General features: G+C 46.6%; 1 protein-coding gene across 1 annotated transcript in view; it reads left to right on the forward strand.

Annotated features, from left to right (window-relative positions):
* The window catches only part of CSMD2 (CUB and Sushi multiple domains 2), a 602,688-nt gene that overhangs the window by 189,326 nt on the left and 394,732 nt on the right, over nucleotides 1-18,630 (forward strand). The window contains exon 5 of the mRNA XM_033228874.1: nucleotides 11,883-12,090. Within this exon, the coding sequence (XP_033084765.1) occupies nucleotides 11,883-12,090 (208 nt within the window). The remainder of the gene's footprint in view (nucleotides 1-11,882; nucleotides 12,091-18,630) is intronic.

An 18,630-nucleotide genomic window follows, 5' to 3' on the forward strand; every position in this document is an offset into this window, starting at 1 on the left:
CTGAAATGAGTCCTGAATGACAAGAAGGAGCCTGTTGTGTGAAGACCTGGAAAATGGCGTTCCTGGCAAAGGCAGCAGCAAGTGCAAAGGCCCTGAGGTGGGGGAAAGTACTGGACACGCTAGAGGAACAGAAAACAGGCCCCTGCGGCAAAAGTAGAGTGAGGGGTAGGTGGAGAGGGCAGGGATGGGGTGAAGCAGGGTAAGAAGGTAGAGGCCGAGGCGGGTGGATCACGAGGTCGGGAGTTTGAGACCAGCCTGACCAACATCATGAAACCCCGTCTCTACTAAAAATTAAAAAATTAGCCGGGCACGGTGGCACGTGCCTGTAATCCCAGCTACTCAGGAGGCTGAGGCAGGAGAATCTCTTGAACCCAGGAGGTGGAGGTTGCAGTGAGCTGAGATCATACCACTGCAACAGAGCGAGACTCCATCCCTCAAAAAAAAAAAGATACAGGCTTGGTTCTGAGTCCAGGAGGCAACCAGGGGAGAGTTTTAAGCAGAGGTATAGTTCAATTTAACTTAATTTTTTAAAAAGATCATGCTGGATACTAGCTGGCAAGAGGCACAATAAGAAGACCAGTTAGGCAGCAGCTATTATGGGCAACCAGCTTGGAGATGCTGCATCTTGGTTGAGGGTGGCCGGAGTAGAGGTGGAGGGACATGCATAGATTGGGGCTGTGCTTTGAGGGTACAGCCAACAGACCTTAGGGATGGATTGGATGGCTGATAGAATAAAGGATCAAAGTTGACTCCTAGGCTTTTTCTGGAGGGCTTGTGGGTGGGGATTGCAGTGACCAAGATGGAGATGACTGGCACAGAGGGCAGGAAGTGTGTGCCCTAAAGGGAAGCAAGACAGCTCACTTTGTCCGGGTAAAGTTTGAGATGCCTGTGAGACATCCAAATGGGGGCATTAATTCTGCATCTGGGAGGAGTCCTAAGCTAGAAAGGTATCTGGGAGAGGCATAAGAGGGCAACACTGGGCCAGGCATAGTGGCTCACGCCTGTAATCCCAGCACTAGGGGAGGCCGAGGCGGACGGATTACGAAGTCAGGAGATCGAGACCATTCTGGCTAACACGGTGAAACCCCGTCTCTACTAAAAATACAAAAAATTATCTGGGTGTGGTGGCAGGTGCCTGTAGTCCCAGCTACTTAGGAGGCTGAGGCAGGAGAATGGCGTGAACCCGGGAGATGGAGCTTGCAGTGAGCCGAGATCACACCACTGCACTCCAGCCTGGGCGACAGAGCAAGACGCCATCTCAAAAAAAAAAAAAAGGAGGGGGGGCAACACTGTAGATAGCAAAGAGGGTCTGGGCATTGCATGCTGGACACCATTGTGTTGATCAAATTTAACAACACGGAGAAGACACTAAACACTATGCACCTTGAGTGATTCTGAGCACTGGGGCCTCAGCAGGGACCACAGCTACCCAAGGCCACTCTTTGCTATAGGATACCTCTGCTGCTGCTGGGATCACTAGCCTTCCATCACCTTTGAAATTACTGTTACTATACCAGAACATTTCACAACATGGGCTCTGGAGGCCAGTCACCTAGATTCAAATCCTGGCCTTGCCACTTACACCCACTGGCTGAGTGGCTTTGGACAAGTTACTCAACCTCTCTATGCCCCAGTTTTCTCGTTTGTAAATGGGAATAATAATGATACTTAACTTATAAGTTGGCAGTGAGGTTCACATTGATAAATGCTAAGCACATAGCAGAGGGGCCTATTCATGGTTATGACTCAGTGAGGGCTATCAATCATTGCCATTCTCACTGCCACAGCCTCACTGGCCACCATTTATTGAGCCCTAACTAAGTGCCAGGTCCTGCGTTACCTGTTTTAATCCTCACAAATCTGAAGGAGGTTAGGGTATTATTACCTCTTATTACAAATGAGGGAACTGAGGCCCAGAGAGGTGCAGTGCTTTGCCTGTGATTACACAGCTTGAGAGTGGTGGAGCCAGGATTCAGCTCAAGTCCACGTGCCTAACAGCCATGAACTTGACCACCACCCTCCACTGCAGGCAAGGATGGTGGCCTCTGGCCCACAGCAGGAGACTCACAATGACGCTGTGATTTCCAGAGCTTCTCCAGCCTGGTGGTTCAGGGCCTGAGAGCTTGGCCTGCAGGTGCATGCATTCACTGCATGGCTCCACCAGTCAGGGACTGGCAGTCTCTTGTGGTTTACCCTTGACCTTCCACTTGAACTTGTTCCATGAACTCCTCAGGAGAGACACCTCTGGGAAAGGGCCTGAGGTTATTCTGCTGGACAGATGCTGCTTCAGGGTGGGGGTTGGGAACTACTTTTCCATCCTATGAAGAGAGCCAGACCCAAGGTTCACCCTTGGAAGCGTCTCATGCCTGGAAAACCCCATCTCCACGGTCTGGTGCTTCCAGGAGCCTGCTCCTAGCCCGTGTCAGGAACAGGATTACAGTGACTGAGGCCCAGGAGGCAGAGAAATAGGTGGGTAATGGTGTGGGCCTGGAGTCACAAGGTCTTGGGTTCAAACCCTAGCTACAACATTTAGTAGCTATGTGGCACAAAGAAGTCTTAAAAGCTCACTGAGTCTGTTTCCTTATCTGTAAAATGTGCATGATAATACCTGTGCTCTCGAAGGTTTGAGGATTAAAGGAGAAAATGCAGGTGAAACATTTTGCACAATGCCTGACCCATAATGAAAGCTCAATAAGAAGTGTCATGTAATCAAATACCATGTCCTGTCTACATTCTTCCCCTCAGAAGGATACCTCAGGTGGCTGTAACTATAGGAGTCTGGGGGCAAGAGTGATGTTCTCGGAATTGGTCATTTCCTCATTTTAAGGAGTGTCACTGATAAAGCCAAGGATAAATGGGCAGAGTCCAAAGTCCCCGGGAAGAGGGGACTGAAGAAGTTGAGCAAGTTATGGGGGCCCCAGCATGGATAGGCACACGGAACGATTCACCACAGGAAAAGGGGGCGGGCTGTAGCTTTGGGGCACTCCTGCCCTGATGCTGTCAGTCTTGCACTGGAATTGCAAGATGGTGGCTTCTCCTCTGGGGCCTGTTGGCATCTTCATTTCCACAGAGGCTGAGGGGTCCTGGGGAAGATGATATGAACAGAAACCAATTCCAAGAACCCCAAATCTTCTAGGCATGCAAGATGGTACCCTAGAGCTCGCCTGAAGTGGAGAGGATAATGTCCTGTTTTCTCCGTTTCCCACCTGAAATTTGTCAGTCATTGTAGAGTTAACAGATATCAAAGAGGATTGAGGGATAGTTCTCTAAAATTATGGTTAATTGAAGAGATTTCCATAGAACTTAAGTCGATCGTAAATAAAGTCATAAACTTGGAAAGGCAACTATCAGCATAACACACCTGCACCTCAGAATATGCATGACTTAATGGTGGTGCAAAATGCCCATTGCCAGAGAAGGAGAAAGAGTGTAAATGAATATTTTAGGACTATGGTGTCAGCTGAAGGTTGTATTTTATGACTCTGGAGTTGTAACCATGAAATATGATGCCTTGTTTAAAGTGTGAGAAAACCTCCAAACAGCTTTTGCAGGATCTTCAATCAAAACAGGATGATGCAAGGGCCAGGGTGTCAGATGAGCCCAAGAGGCAGGGTTGGCTAAAATGGTAAAGGTGCCACCTTAAGAGGAGACTGGTAGCTCTGGCCAGAGGATCTCAAGTTCTCAAGTCCTCAGTTCTAGCACAGTCCAGAAATCATTGCCTACAGTTGGGAAGTTTGAAAATCTCAGGATGGCTTACTAAACCACTGTCAAGCAGGGACGTGCCTTATAGCAGAGGAGACTACCATCCTGGTACCAGAGAGACTCAACTGAAATCTTGACTCAGCCACTTCCTATGTGACCTTGGGAAAGCTACTTAACCTCTCTGAGCTTCAGTTTCCTGTTACATTTATTTATTCAGCAGATATTAGTCAAGTGCCTGCTATATGCCAGAAAATCTCCTAAGTGCTTGGGACAGAACAGACATGGCCTCTGTTCTCATGGAGTTTACTATCTACATGTTAACTAAGTAATGACATAATTGATCAATTAATTATGGAAAATCAATTATGGCAAAATATGTGGTACTCAGAAAGTATATGATGGGGGAGGGGTTATTCTGTTTCTATAGAGATCCTTGAGGAAGCAGCACTTGGATTGGGACCTAAAGGCTGAGGGCAGTGGGCAGTCAGGCCCAACAAGATAGGGAGGAAGTTTCCAGAAAGAGAAAATAACACTTTCAGAGACCCTGGAGCAAGGCAATGCTTAGTGAATCGGAAGAGCTGCGAGGAGGCCAGGGTGGCTACAGATAATAGGGAAGGAGAGACTGGCATGAGGCAAGGCCCTGTAAGGTCCTTGTGAGTCATCGAGTATTCCACTTTATCCTGAGTGACAATGGAGGTTATTGACGGTTCCAACAGAGAGAGTGGCGTAATCAGGCCCATGCTTTCCAGTATTACTCTGGCCTCTGTGAAGAATGGACAGAGGCTGCAAAGCAATCTACAGATTCAATGTAATCTGTATCAAAATACCAGTGTCATTTTTCACAGAAATAGAAAAAACAATCCTAAAATTCATATGGAACAACAAAAAAAGCCTGAATAGCCAAAGCAATCTGGAGCAAAAAGAACAAAGCTGGAAGCATCATGCTACCTGGCTTCAAAATATATTACAAGGCTATAATAACCAAAATAGGATGGTGTTGGTATAAAAACAGACACATAGACCAATGGAACAGAATAGAGTCCAGAAATAAATTCACATACTTATAACCAACTGATTTTCAACAAAGGCACTACGAACATGCATTAGGGGAAGGACACTTGCTTCAATAGTGCTGGGAAAACTGGATAACCATACGCAGAAAAATGAAACTAAACCCCCATCTCTCACCATATACAAAAATCAACTTAAAATGAATTAGAGACCTAAACTTAAGACCTGAAACTATAAAACTACTGGAAGAAGACATAGGGGAGTTATTACAGGATATTGGTCTAGGGAAAGATTTTATGGCTAAGACCTCAAAAGCACAGGCAACAAAAACAAAAATACACAAGTGGGACTCTATTAAACTAAAAAGCTTCTACAAAGAGAAAGAAACCATCAACAAAGCGAAAAGACAACCTGTTAAAGATGAGAAAATATTTGCAAACTATTCATCCGACAGGGGACTGATGTCCAGAATGTGCAAGTAACTCAAACAACAGCAAAATAATAATAATAATAATAATAATAATAATCCCATTAAAAAGTGAGCTAAGGACATGAATAGACATTTTTTTCAAAAGAAGACATAAAAATGGCAAACAGGTATATGAAAAAATGTTCAACATTTCTAATCATCAGGGAAGTGTAAGTCAAAATCACAATGAGATACCATTTTACCCTAGTTAGAATGGCCATTATTAAAAAAGCAACAAACAACAGATGTTGGCAAGGATATGGAGAAAAGGGAGCTCTGATACTTTGTTGGTGGGAATGTAAATTACTACAGCCACTATAGAAAACAGTATGGAGATTTCTCAAAAGACTGAAAATAGAACTACCATATGACCAAGCCATTCCACTACCGAGTATTTATCCAAAGGAAAGGAAATCAGTATATCAAAGGGATACCTGCACCCCCGTATTTACTGAAACACAATTCATAACAGCAAAGATAGGGAATCAACATAAGTGCACATCATTGGATAAATGTATAAAGAAAATGTGATATACATATATACGCACACATACATGGTGGAGTACCACTCAGATGTTAAAAAATGCAATTAGCTAGGTACAGTGGCATGCGCCCATAGACCCCAGTTACTTGAGAGGCTGAGGCGAGGGATCTCTTGAGCCCAGGAGTTCAAGTCCAGCCTGGGCAATGTCCAGCACAACTCCATCTCTTTCTTTTTTTTAGAAGAGTGAAATCCTGTCATTTGCAGGAACATGGGTGGAACTGGAGGTCATTATGCTAAGTAAAATAAGCCAGGCACAGAAAGACAAATATCACCTAACACTCATACGAGGAGTTAAAAAAGTGGATCTCATGGAGGTTGAGAGTAGAATGATTGATAGTTCCAGAGGCTGGGAAGGCTGTGTGTGTCCAGGATTGGAGGATGTAGGGGACAAAGAGAGACTGGTTAACAGGTACAAACACACAGTTAGGTCAGTGGTCCCCAACCTTTTTGGCACCAGGGACCAGTTTCATGGAAGACAATGTTTCCATGGACAGGAGGTGGGGGATGGTTTCAAGATGTAACTTCCACCTCAGATCATCAGGCATTAGATAACTTGCTCAACACTCACCTCCTACTGTGCAGCCCAGGTTCTAACAGGTCCCAGTCCACGGCCCAGGGGTTGGGGACCCCTGAGTTAGGTAGAAAGAATAATAAGTTCTAATGTTCAATAGCAGACTAGGGTGACTATAGTTAAAACAACGATGTATTGTATATTTCAAAATAGCTAGAAGAGAGAACTTGAAATGTTCCCAACACATAAAAGTGATAAACTGTTGAGGTGGTGGATGTCCTAAATACCCTGACTGGATCATTATACCTACCGTGTTAGGCTTTTCTTGCATTGCTGTAAAGAAATGCTGGAGACCGGGTAATTTATAAACAAAGGAGGTTTAACTGGCTCATAGTTCCGCAGGCTGTACAGGAAGCATGGCATCAGCATCTGCTCAGCTTCTGGGGAGACCTCAGGGAGCTTTTACTCATGACGGAAGGTGAAGTGGGAGCAGACACTTCACATGACCAGAGCAAGAGCAAGAGAGGGAGTGAGGGAGAGGTGTCACACAATTTTAAACAATCAGATCTTGAGATGAGTCACTCACTATCACAAGGACAGCACCAAGCCATGAGGCATCCCTCCCCATGACCCACACACCTTCCACCAGGTCCCACCTCCAGTATTGGAGATTACATTTCAACATGAGACTTGGGAGGGACATTCAAATTATATCACTCACCTACTGTGCATGTCAGAAAATAACACACATACCCCATAAAAGTGTACAAATATTTTATAACAAAGTTTTTTTAAAGGAGTGCTCCAAGATAATGTTCTCAATGCAAAAAAATAGTATGTGAAGTGATTGGTATGTTAATTAGCTTGATTTAATCATTCCACAATACATACATATATCAGAACATCACAGTGTATTCCATAAGGACATACAACTATTGTCAACTAAAAATAAAATTTTAAAAACTGCAAAACCAAAAGAATGGATGGGCTGGAGGAGGAAGGAGGCTTGGAGACCAGGAGGGGGCTTCATGGCTCTAGTTAACTTGGAGTGTGACATGGCTTGGGGTAGAGCAATGGCAGTGATGGCGGGGAACAGAATTGAGAGCCACCTAGATGGACTGCCAGGTGAGTGCCTGGCTGGATGAGGGGGTGCGGGAGGAGTTGAGGATGTCCCCTGAGCCTCTGCCATGAGGAAGTGGGTGAATAGTGCTGACACTCCAAGATGGGAAAGTCTGGAAGAAGGCTAGGCTTCTGGGAGGAAAGAATGAGAGTGATTTTGGTTGGGTTGGGTTTGAGAGCAATGTGGAATATCTAGTTGGGTTTCTAAGACTGGAGGTAGGCAGAAGGCTCTGGAGTCACTGTCTTTCCCCCAAGACCTGCGTTTTTTCTGGAATTCTTTGTTGTCCACCTGGTTGTGCAGGCCAGATTAAATGAGACCATGTGGACCAAGGGCCTGATTAGAGACTTGGCCACACAGAGTGGCTGCACCTGCTCTGCAGCTCCTGAGCCACTCCCTCCCTCTAATGTTTCTCTTTGGTCCCTACTCACTTTCCACCTGAGTGCCCCTCCCTTCCCACCTTCTCTTCTTTCAGGTATCTTTGCTTCTGCCTGCTCTGTACATGTCTGTTCAGTCCCCAGCCTTCTCCACTCCTGTGGTGGGAGGTTCCCTCTTTGTCCTGCTGATTCCCTGCCTCACGGTCTCTGGGATCCCAGACCCATAGGTATCCCCATCTGTTTATTCCCCAGGATCTCACACTCAACATGGGAGTACGGAAGAGCAGGGGAGGAAGGGCCATCACTCTTCCTGCAGAGCTCCTCTAGTGTCCCTGTCTCCGCTCTCTCCTTCACCATCCATTTTCTGTTGGAGACCTCACCCTCTCATTCCTCCACAGCCTGCCTCCTAAATCCCTTCCTGCTGCTTCTCTTTCTTCCCTCCCTAGTTGCGGCTTTGATGATGGGAACAACCTCTTCTTCAGTCTCTGTCTCTGGTCTCCCTACCAGCCACCTTCCTTGGCCACCAAACCATATCATTCATCCATTACTACGGGACCAAATCATCTTTCTAAAATAGGTCTGAACTTGTACTTCTTGCTGAAAACCCTCTTCTCCACACCTACTGTGACTCCCCTGCACCTGCAGAGGAAAGTCCAAACACCTCGGCAGCGCCATCAAGGCCTTCACCCAAGCAGCGTGCCCTTCCAGGCCTTCTTGCCTCTGAGGGCCCGTTTGCTCTGCCTGGAACCCCTCTATTTCTTCCCTTCCAGCATACTCCTACACCTTTTTGAAGGTTCGGGGTAAAAGGCCCTTCCTTCACCACGATCCCTTTCCCCAGTACAGTCGAGACTCAGCCGTTGTGCCCAGGGCTGAAGACAGTTCCACCTGGTGTAGTAAGCGCCAGTGACAGGACTGTCGGGAACCAGTGGGCCCGGTGCTTGCTGGGAACAACATTGACAAATCTCCGTTTGTTGGCTGGCTCCTGTGGCTTATCTCCCTGGTAATGTTCACGGTGAATTTATTTACATCAGAAGGAGACAAACTCTGCCTCAGATGTCAGACATCATAGCCTCCTGCCAGAGAGATACTCAAGGCAGAAATACTGTGCAACTTGATAAAACAAATCAACAGCACCACTAAACTGGATTTAAAGCCAAGCAAGGCCAATCTTGCCTACCTTCTCTCCCTTCCTGCTTCCTGGGGCCTGGGCAGCTGGGTTGGGGGTAGCAAAGCAGGAAGAGGGGAGGAGAATAGAACCTCAGCTCCTCTACTTGGCATTCAAGGACCTTCACAGTCCAGCTCTTGCCTTCCTGCCCAGCCCAGCTCTGTCATCTCTGCATGTCCCTTTCAGTTCACATGGTCCTGCCTAATAAGTCCCTAAACATGCCACAATCCCCAACTTCAACTGTCCTTGCTGTTTTTCTGCCTAAAACACCCTCTCCCCTGAGGTCTACCAGGCAGGCAGCCCTCAGCTGATATATGCTGCCAGCTCAGTGTTGGAAACGAAGCCAGACTCTGACTATGTCTCGCTGTTACCACCTGGTCTAAGCCACCATCGCCTCTCACTGGATTATCGTGGTAGCTTCAAGAGGCCCCCAGCTTCTTCCTTTGCTCTCTTAGGTCTGCTATCTACATGGCATCCCAAGGGATCCTGTTAATACACAAATGACATCATATCATCCTTAGCCCAGAACCCTCCACTGCCTTCTCAACTCATTCTGAGTAAAAGTCCACATCCTTACACTGGCCTCTCAGGTCGCCCTGCCTCTTAGCTCAGTAGTCCTGCCTCTGCTAACCTCATCCCCTGCCACTTTCCTTCTTCTTCCTGCATTCCAGCCCCTTGGGTCGGTCTCTCTCTCTCTCTCTCTCTCTCTCTCTCTCTCTCTCTCTCTTCTCTCTCTCTTTCTCTCTCTCTCTCTCTCTCTAGATGGAGTTTCTCTCTTATTCCCCAGGCTGGAGTGCAATGGCACAATCTCGGCTCACTGCAACATCCATCTCCTGGGTTCAAGTGATTCTTCTGCCTCAGCCTCCTGAGTAGCTGGGACTACAGGTGCACACCACTATGCCCAGCTAATTTTTTTTTTTCTCGTATTTTTAGTAGAGATAGGGTTTCGTCATGTTGGCCTAGCTGGTCTCAAACTCCTGACCTCAGTTGATCCACCCGCCTCGGCCTCCCAAAGTGCTGGGATTACAGGCGTGAACCAGCGCACCCAGCCCTTGGGTCTCTTGATGCTCTTCAATGTGCCAGGCCTCTGTACCCTGTGGCCTTTGGATTTGCTGTTCCATCTGCTGTGAATGCTCTTCCCCCAGATAACCACGTGACTCCCTCTCTCATTCCTTCAAGTCTTGGTTCAAATGTCAACTTCTCAGTGGGTCTTTCCTGACCACCCTTTCTGAAATGTCCATACCCTCACTTCCAACACCAGCCACCCCATTTTCCTCTGCACTTACCACTTCATTTACCATAGAGTTAATTATTTATCTTGGAGTTGTCGTCATCCTTCTGATCAGAATGTAAGCTCTGAGAGAATAGGAATTTTTGTTTCATTCACAACTGAATCCCCAGCACCTAGAACAGTGGCTGACACGTAGTAGGTGCTCAGTTAGCATTTGTTGAATGAATGAATGAATGAATGAATATTAATACAAATTCTGTCTCTTCCATAAAGCCCTTCCTACCTATGTGCTATCACTGTGCCTTGAGCATCCCCGTCATAACTATTCTGTGTTGCCATTGCTGGCTTGCCTGCCCACTTCTCTCAGAAGAACTTGAGGGCAGAGAGGAAATCAAGCTTTTCACATTGTAGTGCTGGCCCTACCCAGTATTTGGCCCACAGTAGGTGCTCAGTTAATGGGTGTAGGAGGGAAACTTTCATAAGCACCCACTCTGGGAGAGTAGGTGTATTTCTTACATTTCTGCACTCATACAAACTTAGAAGTTAGCAGTGAGAAATGCTATGAGTTGGCTCATGATTGTCTTGACCTTGTAAAGAACATTAATAAGAATAGTTCAGAACTGCTAAACAAGATCACTTTTATCTCTAGCCCAGATGGCTCCTATAGATCTGTTAATCTGAGCTCACCATTGGAGGTCTCACAGACATACCCACTTCTACGTGTCCAAAACTGTTCTCCTGGTTGCCTTCCATACCACAAGGAGCTCCCTTCCTGGGTTTTCTGCCTCAAGAAATAGCACCTTTCATCCATCCAGATGTTTATACCAGCAACATGGGATTTTATACCTCCTAGTTGCTGATTCCTAGAGATTCTCCTTCCTGAATATCTCTCAAATAAATCCTTTCCCACCCTCCACATGACCTCAGCTTGATCTCATCCAGCCTCACCTGGACTTTGGTGATTTTGGTGATACCAAGAGCATCCGATGTGCTTCCCTGACTCAGACCTCCTTTATACCATAGCCAGTGTTCTTTCTAAAATGCAAGTTTAATCATATTTCTTCACTGCCTTTGATCCTTAAGATGAAATGGAAGGAAAAAGGAGAACCTTGCATTAGCATCTACCACATGTCAGTCACTGGCTAATACTAGTTACCGTCACATTAACTATCTAATTCAGTTATCATAACAGAGAAGCAAACTGAGGCTTAAAAAAATAAATTTCCCAAAGTTATGCAGGTGGCTGGGAAATTGTGGAGCCTAAATTCAAATCTAGACCTTTCTTACCCTAAAATCCATTTCCTTTCCAATGCGCTCCCCTGTCTCCAAATCTTTTTGACTCGGTGCTCTCTGCCTTGTGACTTCTCCTACATGCCATTACTATCTTATATTATTCCTCTTTTTTACCCTGTGATGAGCCATCTAGAGCTGTTTATCTTAGACATGCCTTGCACATTCATATTTCTCTGCTTATGACCATTTAGTTCCTTCTTCCCTGAAATGTCCTTCCCTTTCTTCTCTATCTAGTGAACTCCTACTCATTCATCAAAACCCAGCTGTAATGACACTTCCTCTGTTAAGGCTTCTCAGATGGACTCATCCAAACAAAGTCATTTGCTGCTTTATCTATATCCACAAACTGTGAATTGTACTCTTGGGAGACAGAAGGATGTATTGCAGGTAAAGCCCATTGGTGAGTGCTAGGGGCTTGAAAACCAGACTACTCATGTGAGCCTCTTGTCTCTGTGCCCACAGCTGATGATGCCTGTGGTGGGACCCTGCGGGGCCAGAGTGGCATCATCTCCAGCCCCCACTTCCCCTCGGAGTACCATAACAATGCCGACTGCACATGGACCATCCTGGCTGAGCTAGGAGACACCATCGCCCTGGTCTTTATTGACTTCCAGCTGGAGGATGGTTACGACTTTCTGGAAGTCACTGGGACGGAAGGCTCCTCCCTCTGGTAAGCACAACATCCCCTTCATTTTCTACCCTATTCTCTGCAACTGTGAATTACTAGGATGCTTACAGTCTCCTCAGTGCCTGGACCCACAGCCAGAGGCCTCTTAGCCTCTTCCGTATACCTACTGTTACAGTCCTTTCATCTCATCCTAATGAAAAAGCACTACATATTTTTAGAGCTGGGATAATTTTTATAGTGATTTCAATATCTGATTTGAAACATGTTCTTGCTGAAGAATTTTATGATGGGTCTTGGTTGAATAACTTGCATTAACACTAAAAATGTTCTGGTCTCAGGATGTGGACAGGGTCTAGTAAAATGATTTGAAATATTGTTCCATTTCTGGAAGACATATGCATAGCATCCAAAAAGGGACTAGAACCATAAGTGACCATTGCTGACACAAGAACAATTTTTAGTCTTAATTCTTCCCACTCCAAGGGTCCTGAGACATCAGAAAAGCATTATGTCTCAGTGTCTGAAGGGCTAAAATGTGCAGGCTCTTCTGTAGTGTGCTCCGTGGAGAGTCTTGGTTGTTGATGGGTTAGGGAGGATGTGAGTTGTTGAAGATTTACAGCCATCGTGTCTTGTCTCCCAGACTTGGGCTCGCAGGATGTGCTCAAACTGAGCATGGCTTAAGGAAGTATCTGGCTTCCTGTTTGGGTGACAAGCATCACAAGTGGTATTGTGGCATTTGGAACACTCTCTTGTATTCTCATTGTGGCTGTGTTATCAGGAGGACTTTTGTTAGCACATCAGGAGCCAATAGAAGGATATGTCCAGGTGTACTTCAGGCAAGGATGGGGCATCATTGGAGCCTTAGTTGCTGCATGGTGTCAGCTGAAGATGGGGATTCCACTTCCTGGCGCCAGGTGGGCGTCGCAGCGTTGGCTCCCAGGGGGCGCCTTGGTGGGAATAGCAGTTCTGGTGGAGGCCCTGGGTGCGGGGCTGGGCCAGGCCGGGTCTGGTGGGCCACACTCCAGGAGTGGATGGAGGGAGGGGATAGGAGTGGGAGGAGGTGTCACTGAGGATTCTGAGCAGAGCAGAAAGTGGGTGTCTGCAAGAGTCAGAGAAGACAGAGATGTGGCAGTCAGTGGGAGCAGGGAGGAGGAAGACAGGAGGGAGAGGAGGAAAGGAGGGGAATGAGGCGCATTTATTGCACACCTTCCCTGTGCCGGGTTTCATGGTGGTAGGAACACCAGTTGAGTGAGACGTGGTTTTTTAAGGAGCTCATTGTCTATTAGGTAAGAAAATCAGACAAACCATGGTAGGAGCCAAGTGTGACTGTTAAATATTTAAGAGGGATAAAGGGGGATTGGATTCTTCCCAAATATAGGCTCAGATTTGGGAACTATAGTGTAACCAGAAAACTCAAGTTTCCTGGTGCAGTGGAAGGTGAGCCGACATGGGAGTCAAAAGACCCTGGTGTCACTGCTAGCTTATCACAGGAAACTGGCCAGGTCATTTCCTACCCTGGTCAGAGGGCTGAGAGAAGCACAGGTGAATGAGGACAACCTGCTCTGTGGGGGGTGACAGTCTATAAACTAGTCCAAGAGTAAAAGCTGGTGATTTTATGCTAGGAGTTGGGTTGAAGGTTTAGGTGAGTCTTCACTCAACTGGAATCCTGATGACCTGCCCAGTGTGAAGACCCTTGGACCTCTGCCTCTTTTTGTAAAATACCTGTTTACTGATTGTAAATGTAATGCATATGCTCCTTGTAGAAAACATGGAAAATCGACAAAGGTATGGAAAAATTAAAATTATTAAAATTTTGACGTACTCCTCTTTGACCTTTTTTCTTGGCCTAGGTCAAGCTAGCTGGCTATTTATATATATTTTAATATTGCCAAATTAGGATCGAAAAATATCTGTAGTTATATATTTTTAGCTAATCATTGTGTCATGAAATTTTTTCCTGTACCATCACAGATGCCTCCAAAATATACCAGGTCTGATAGTAATATCATTTGTTGACCCTTTATTGCCAATATGTGCCAGACAGGTTATAAGTTCTTTAGAGCTGTAATTTCATTTCATCTTTATAAAAATTCTATGAATAGGTAGAATAGTTTTCCTCCTTTTACAGAAGAGGAAAATGAGGCCCAGAGAGTTTATAGTACCTGCTTGAGATCACACTGGTGAGTAAGGAGCAGAGCTGGGATTCAATCCCAGGTTAGTTTGATACTAAAGCCTGTCTTCCAAGCCATGACAGCATGCTATTATGCTATTAACATGTGATATCTGTCATGGGTTTTCCGGGCTGTGTAGCATTCCCTTGTTAAGTCTGTAGCATAGTTTACTCATCAAACCTCTTGTTAGGTGGTTCCCAGGTTTTCACTTCTATAAACAGGTGCCAAGATGAATATCCTTGCCAGTTCCCTCTCTTCCAGTCCCAAGGCCTTTTCGACTCCCTTGTTCATCCGCGGGCCAAATGGTCTTCTATAGCTTCTGCCCTCCAGGAGTGAGTCTACACATTGTCCAAACTTTTGGAGTGAAACAAATCTGAAAGAGTTCCTTTTCCTATTAAGTCACTCAGTGGGGAAGGAATTAAGCAGAGGAAATTGTTAGGGGAGTCATTCAGAACTCTTTGCTATAAGATTAAATTATAATTATTTACAGGGTTAGTGTCACCACTGCCAGGCAGGATGCAGTTGTTGTTCTAGTTTATACTTGCATAGCAATTATGGATAAACAAACTTGGAGGCTCAGGACGTATGTGTGGGAAGAATCAGCTCTCTCCCTTGCCCCTCTCCTTTATGGATCCCTGGATTCCTGTAAAAGTTTGATGCTGCTAGTTTATGAGTATACTGCTTTTGTAAGCATACATTAAGATTTCAGGCTGTTCTCTTGCATTCTGTGCCAAGGCATATAAAAACAACAAATCCTGTTAGCAAAGATGGATTTGGACAACTGGGCACCCCCTTCACCTATCAAGAAGACAGGAATTCCTTTGAGAGAAAAAACATCCACTACCTCCGTTACCAGATAACAGGTTCCCACTGATTCAGAAGGGCGAGTGGCATGCAATCTCCCTGACTCAATTTCCCTACTCTTCTCCTCCCCCTAAATGGGATAGCAACAGGAGAGTTTAAATTAGGGCTTCTGGACTAGTAGAATTTCCAAACAATTGGCGAAACATGGGATTGGTCATTTTTTATTTTGCCAAGTAAGGATGTTAGAAGTAAACCTGCCAACTCCTCAGAATATTATTCATAAAACAAAGGACAATTCAAAGCCAAAACTGTGGCAGGAAGTAATCAATTGGAAGTGTTGTGCTGACATCATGAAAGATAAGGTGGGGGGAGCACACATAAATAACAGTGTGTGCCCATCACCGGAGTGTCCAACAGTATATATGCAGCAATCAGTGGACCAATTCTCCCTGTTTTGCTGGTCCTGGACCAGCCTTTGGAGATCCAACAATACGTGTTTTGAACAGGAAAAAGCTGTTACTATGGTGAGCACTGGACCCTGTAGCTCTGACATGTTGAGAGATTCGCTAGTATTTTAGACTTAACTCCCCCTAAAAGTTAATTGCATTTTTGTATGTGTGACCATGAGCAAAAGCTGGGCTTGGACTGACTGAGGATTACAACCCACAAAGAAGAATGGGTATTATACCCTGACTACACATACATGTTTGCAACCCTCACTCCAACACACACACAAACACACACACACACACACACACTGCCAAATCATCTCTGACACATACCTTTCCAAGTCACTGCCAAATTCACATCACCAAGTCATCCCCTGCTCTCAGACCACGTTAAGCACATGTACACACCTGCCCCTCCTTACACACAGTTCCATTTCCAGTTCAATATAGGAGCCAGATTTTCTCTCACTGACCCTGCTGGAGGGTGGAGGTGGTGGGTCTTCCTTCTCTGCTCTGCTCTGCTCTGACCCAGTCACTTGGCTCTGACCATCATGGAGCTCCATTCCTTTCCATCACGTTCTAAGGAAACACTCTCACCTTTGCTAAGCTTCCTCCTGAGGCCCCAGGACTTTTTTGAAGGACTGGGACTGGCAATACAGAAGACCCTTTTAACAATATGGGGATGTAGGTCCCTGGAGGGTATCGGGATCACGTTATACTGAGTACAAGTTGTCACCAGCCCATCACAGAACTGGCCTCTCCGTTGGTGGAGAAAATCAGCAAAGTGAAGACCCCTGAGAAGCCACTAGATCCAGAATCTGTCTCCTCCTTCCTCTGCCTCATACCCAACGCTCTCCATCTGAGTCTCTCCAGAACCCTCCCCAGACTAAAAGAAAGGAGGGAAAGCCAGACATCCTCTCCTAGAATATGGGAGAGGAAGTTTGTGCAGTTTCTCTGGAATTAGATATCGAGACTGCACCATGGCATCGAACTGGGAAGGGGGCAGGCTTGGAAGTCGGCAGATAGACTTGGTCTCAAAACCAGCTACCTCTCAGTAGTTGTGTCATCTTAGGATATTTACCAGCTTTTCTGAGTCTGTTTCTGCATCTGAAAAATGGGTCTCAGTATACCAACCTACAAAGCATCTTGAGAGTGCAAAATGTGGCAACTGCTGCCTGGCTCACCATAGGTACAATACTCCTAGGATGAGGCTTTGAGAAGAAAAAAGTAAGATGAGGCAACCGCAGCAATTCATAGCCTTGTTGACCTCATTTTTGGTGGTCCCACTGAAGTCAACATATGAGCTTTCCAGCCCAGTGGCATCTCACCAGCAGAAAGGCACAGCCTGGCTGGCTGGCTCTATCTAGCTTCCAGGGGAATTGCCTGGAAACTCAAAGAAGGTTAATGTGAGGAGAATCTCTGGGTGAGACTGGAGGATGTCCTTGCAAAGTCAGAAGAGGGGACAGTGATTTCGCTGGAACTATCTTCCCAGGGCTGCACTTGGCAAGCATGTTATGGGTAGCATCACTTCTGTGCCTAGATCTAGCCCCAGGCTGGCCAGTTAGCTGCTTTGTTAGAAAAGCAGAAGAGAGCCGGATGCTGTAATCCCAACACTTTGGGAGGCTGAGGTGGGTGGATCACTTGAGTCTAGGAGTTCAAGATGAGCCTGGGCAACATGCAGAAACCCGTCTCTACAAAAAATACAAAAATTAGGTGGATGTGGTGGCACACACCTGTAGTAGCTGCTACTCAGGAGGCTGAGGTGGGAGAATCACCTGAGCCCTGGAGGTAGAGGCTGCAGGGAGCTGAGATTGTGCCACTGTACTCCAGCCCAGGAGACAGAGTAAGACTCTGTCAAGAAAGAAAGAAGGAAAGGAAAGGAGAGGAGAGGAGAGGGGATGAGAGGAGAGGGGAGGGGAGGGGAGGGGGGAGGGGAGGGGAGGAGGGAGGGGAGGGGAGGCGGGAGGCGAGGGGAGGGGATTCTACCAATGCAGCTACCACTAATCACTCTGTGCAAGACTAGGAAAGCAGAGGCACTCCACAGTGAGTCAGGCACAGCCCCTGCACTGGGGTGCTCACAGAGTAGGGGGATGGGGACCGTAAGTATGGAGAAGGCATTCAGGAGACAACTACCAGAGACAGGAGGGGTATCTCTTCCTGGCCCCCCTCGCTCTCTCTGGACCATGTGATTGGAGGGTTCTACTGGGGGGCCTTCTTCTCTCCTTCTTTCCTCTGCCCCTCCCCAAGGGGCAATTTCTTCCTACAACAGGGAAGGTAGGCAGGCAGAATCTGACCTGCACTCAGAATTGAAGCCACCCTTGTCTTGGGGGCCAGTGGAAGTGCCAGCCTCAGGAATGTTTGTGGGGTGTGTATGGTTTGGGGGACATCCAAAGCTCCTTCCCACCTGTGGGATTTCTGTGTAGATCCTGGAACAAACCTCTGCCCCTCCAATTTCCTTGGCTGTGACTCTGTGGGTCAGTTTCGGCCAGTGGTTCCCAGCCTCTCTTCCTCGCCCTGGCCACTGTACATTGATTTTCCTTTATATCTGTTTCACTCTGATCACCCTGAATGGGCTCTGCCTGCCTGTTCTCTATGTCCCCGCACTCCCAGGCCCAGTCCCCACAGACTTTTGTGCCAACAAACTCCACCAAACATTCAAAGTAGGAAAAGAGAGGAGAGCACTGTCCTGGGGCAGGAGACCAAGGCCTCAAGGCAGAGGCTGCACTTGAGACAGGTCGAGAAGGATGCATACCATTTTAATATAGGAGATGAGGTATTGGGAAGAGCATTCTTCTAGGGCTTCTGCCTAGTCCTCCTGGCCAAAGTGTGGGAGTTCCTTGATCCCTGGGAGGCAGTCCAAGAAGAAATAGTCCCAAAAATTCTCTAAGGAAGATGTTCTCCACCGTGCACCCACCCCAGGGCTCTGGCATCTACCTTTGAGCCTAGGCATCTCCCTCCACCTGCAGAGGAATAGAATGCCTGCTCTTATCTGTCTGGACTTCCCAGATCCTGGCCCTGTGGCCACTGGGTAGACTTTGGCTGTTTTTGGAAAGAGAATTTCCCTGGAAACCAGGCTCAACCTACTCTGTAGGTCCAGCAACTAACCCTTTTGAGTTTCATCATTAAATTTCCTTAATTTCACATCCCTCCTTTTCATG

This window comes from Trachypithecus francoisi, unplaced genomic scaffold (assembly GCF_009764315.1).
Source record: "Trachypithecus francoisi isolate TF-2019V2 unplaced genomic scaffold, Tfra_2.0 Lachesis_group12, whole genome shotgun sequence".
Taxonomy (NCBI): Eukaryota; Metazoa; Chordata; class Mammalia; order Primates; family Cercopithecidae; genus Trachypithecus; species Trachypithecus francoisi.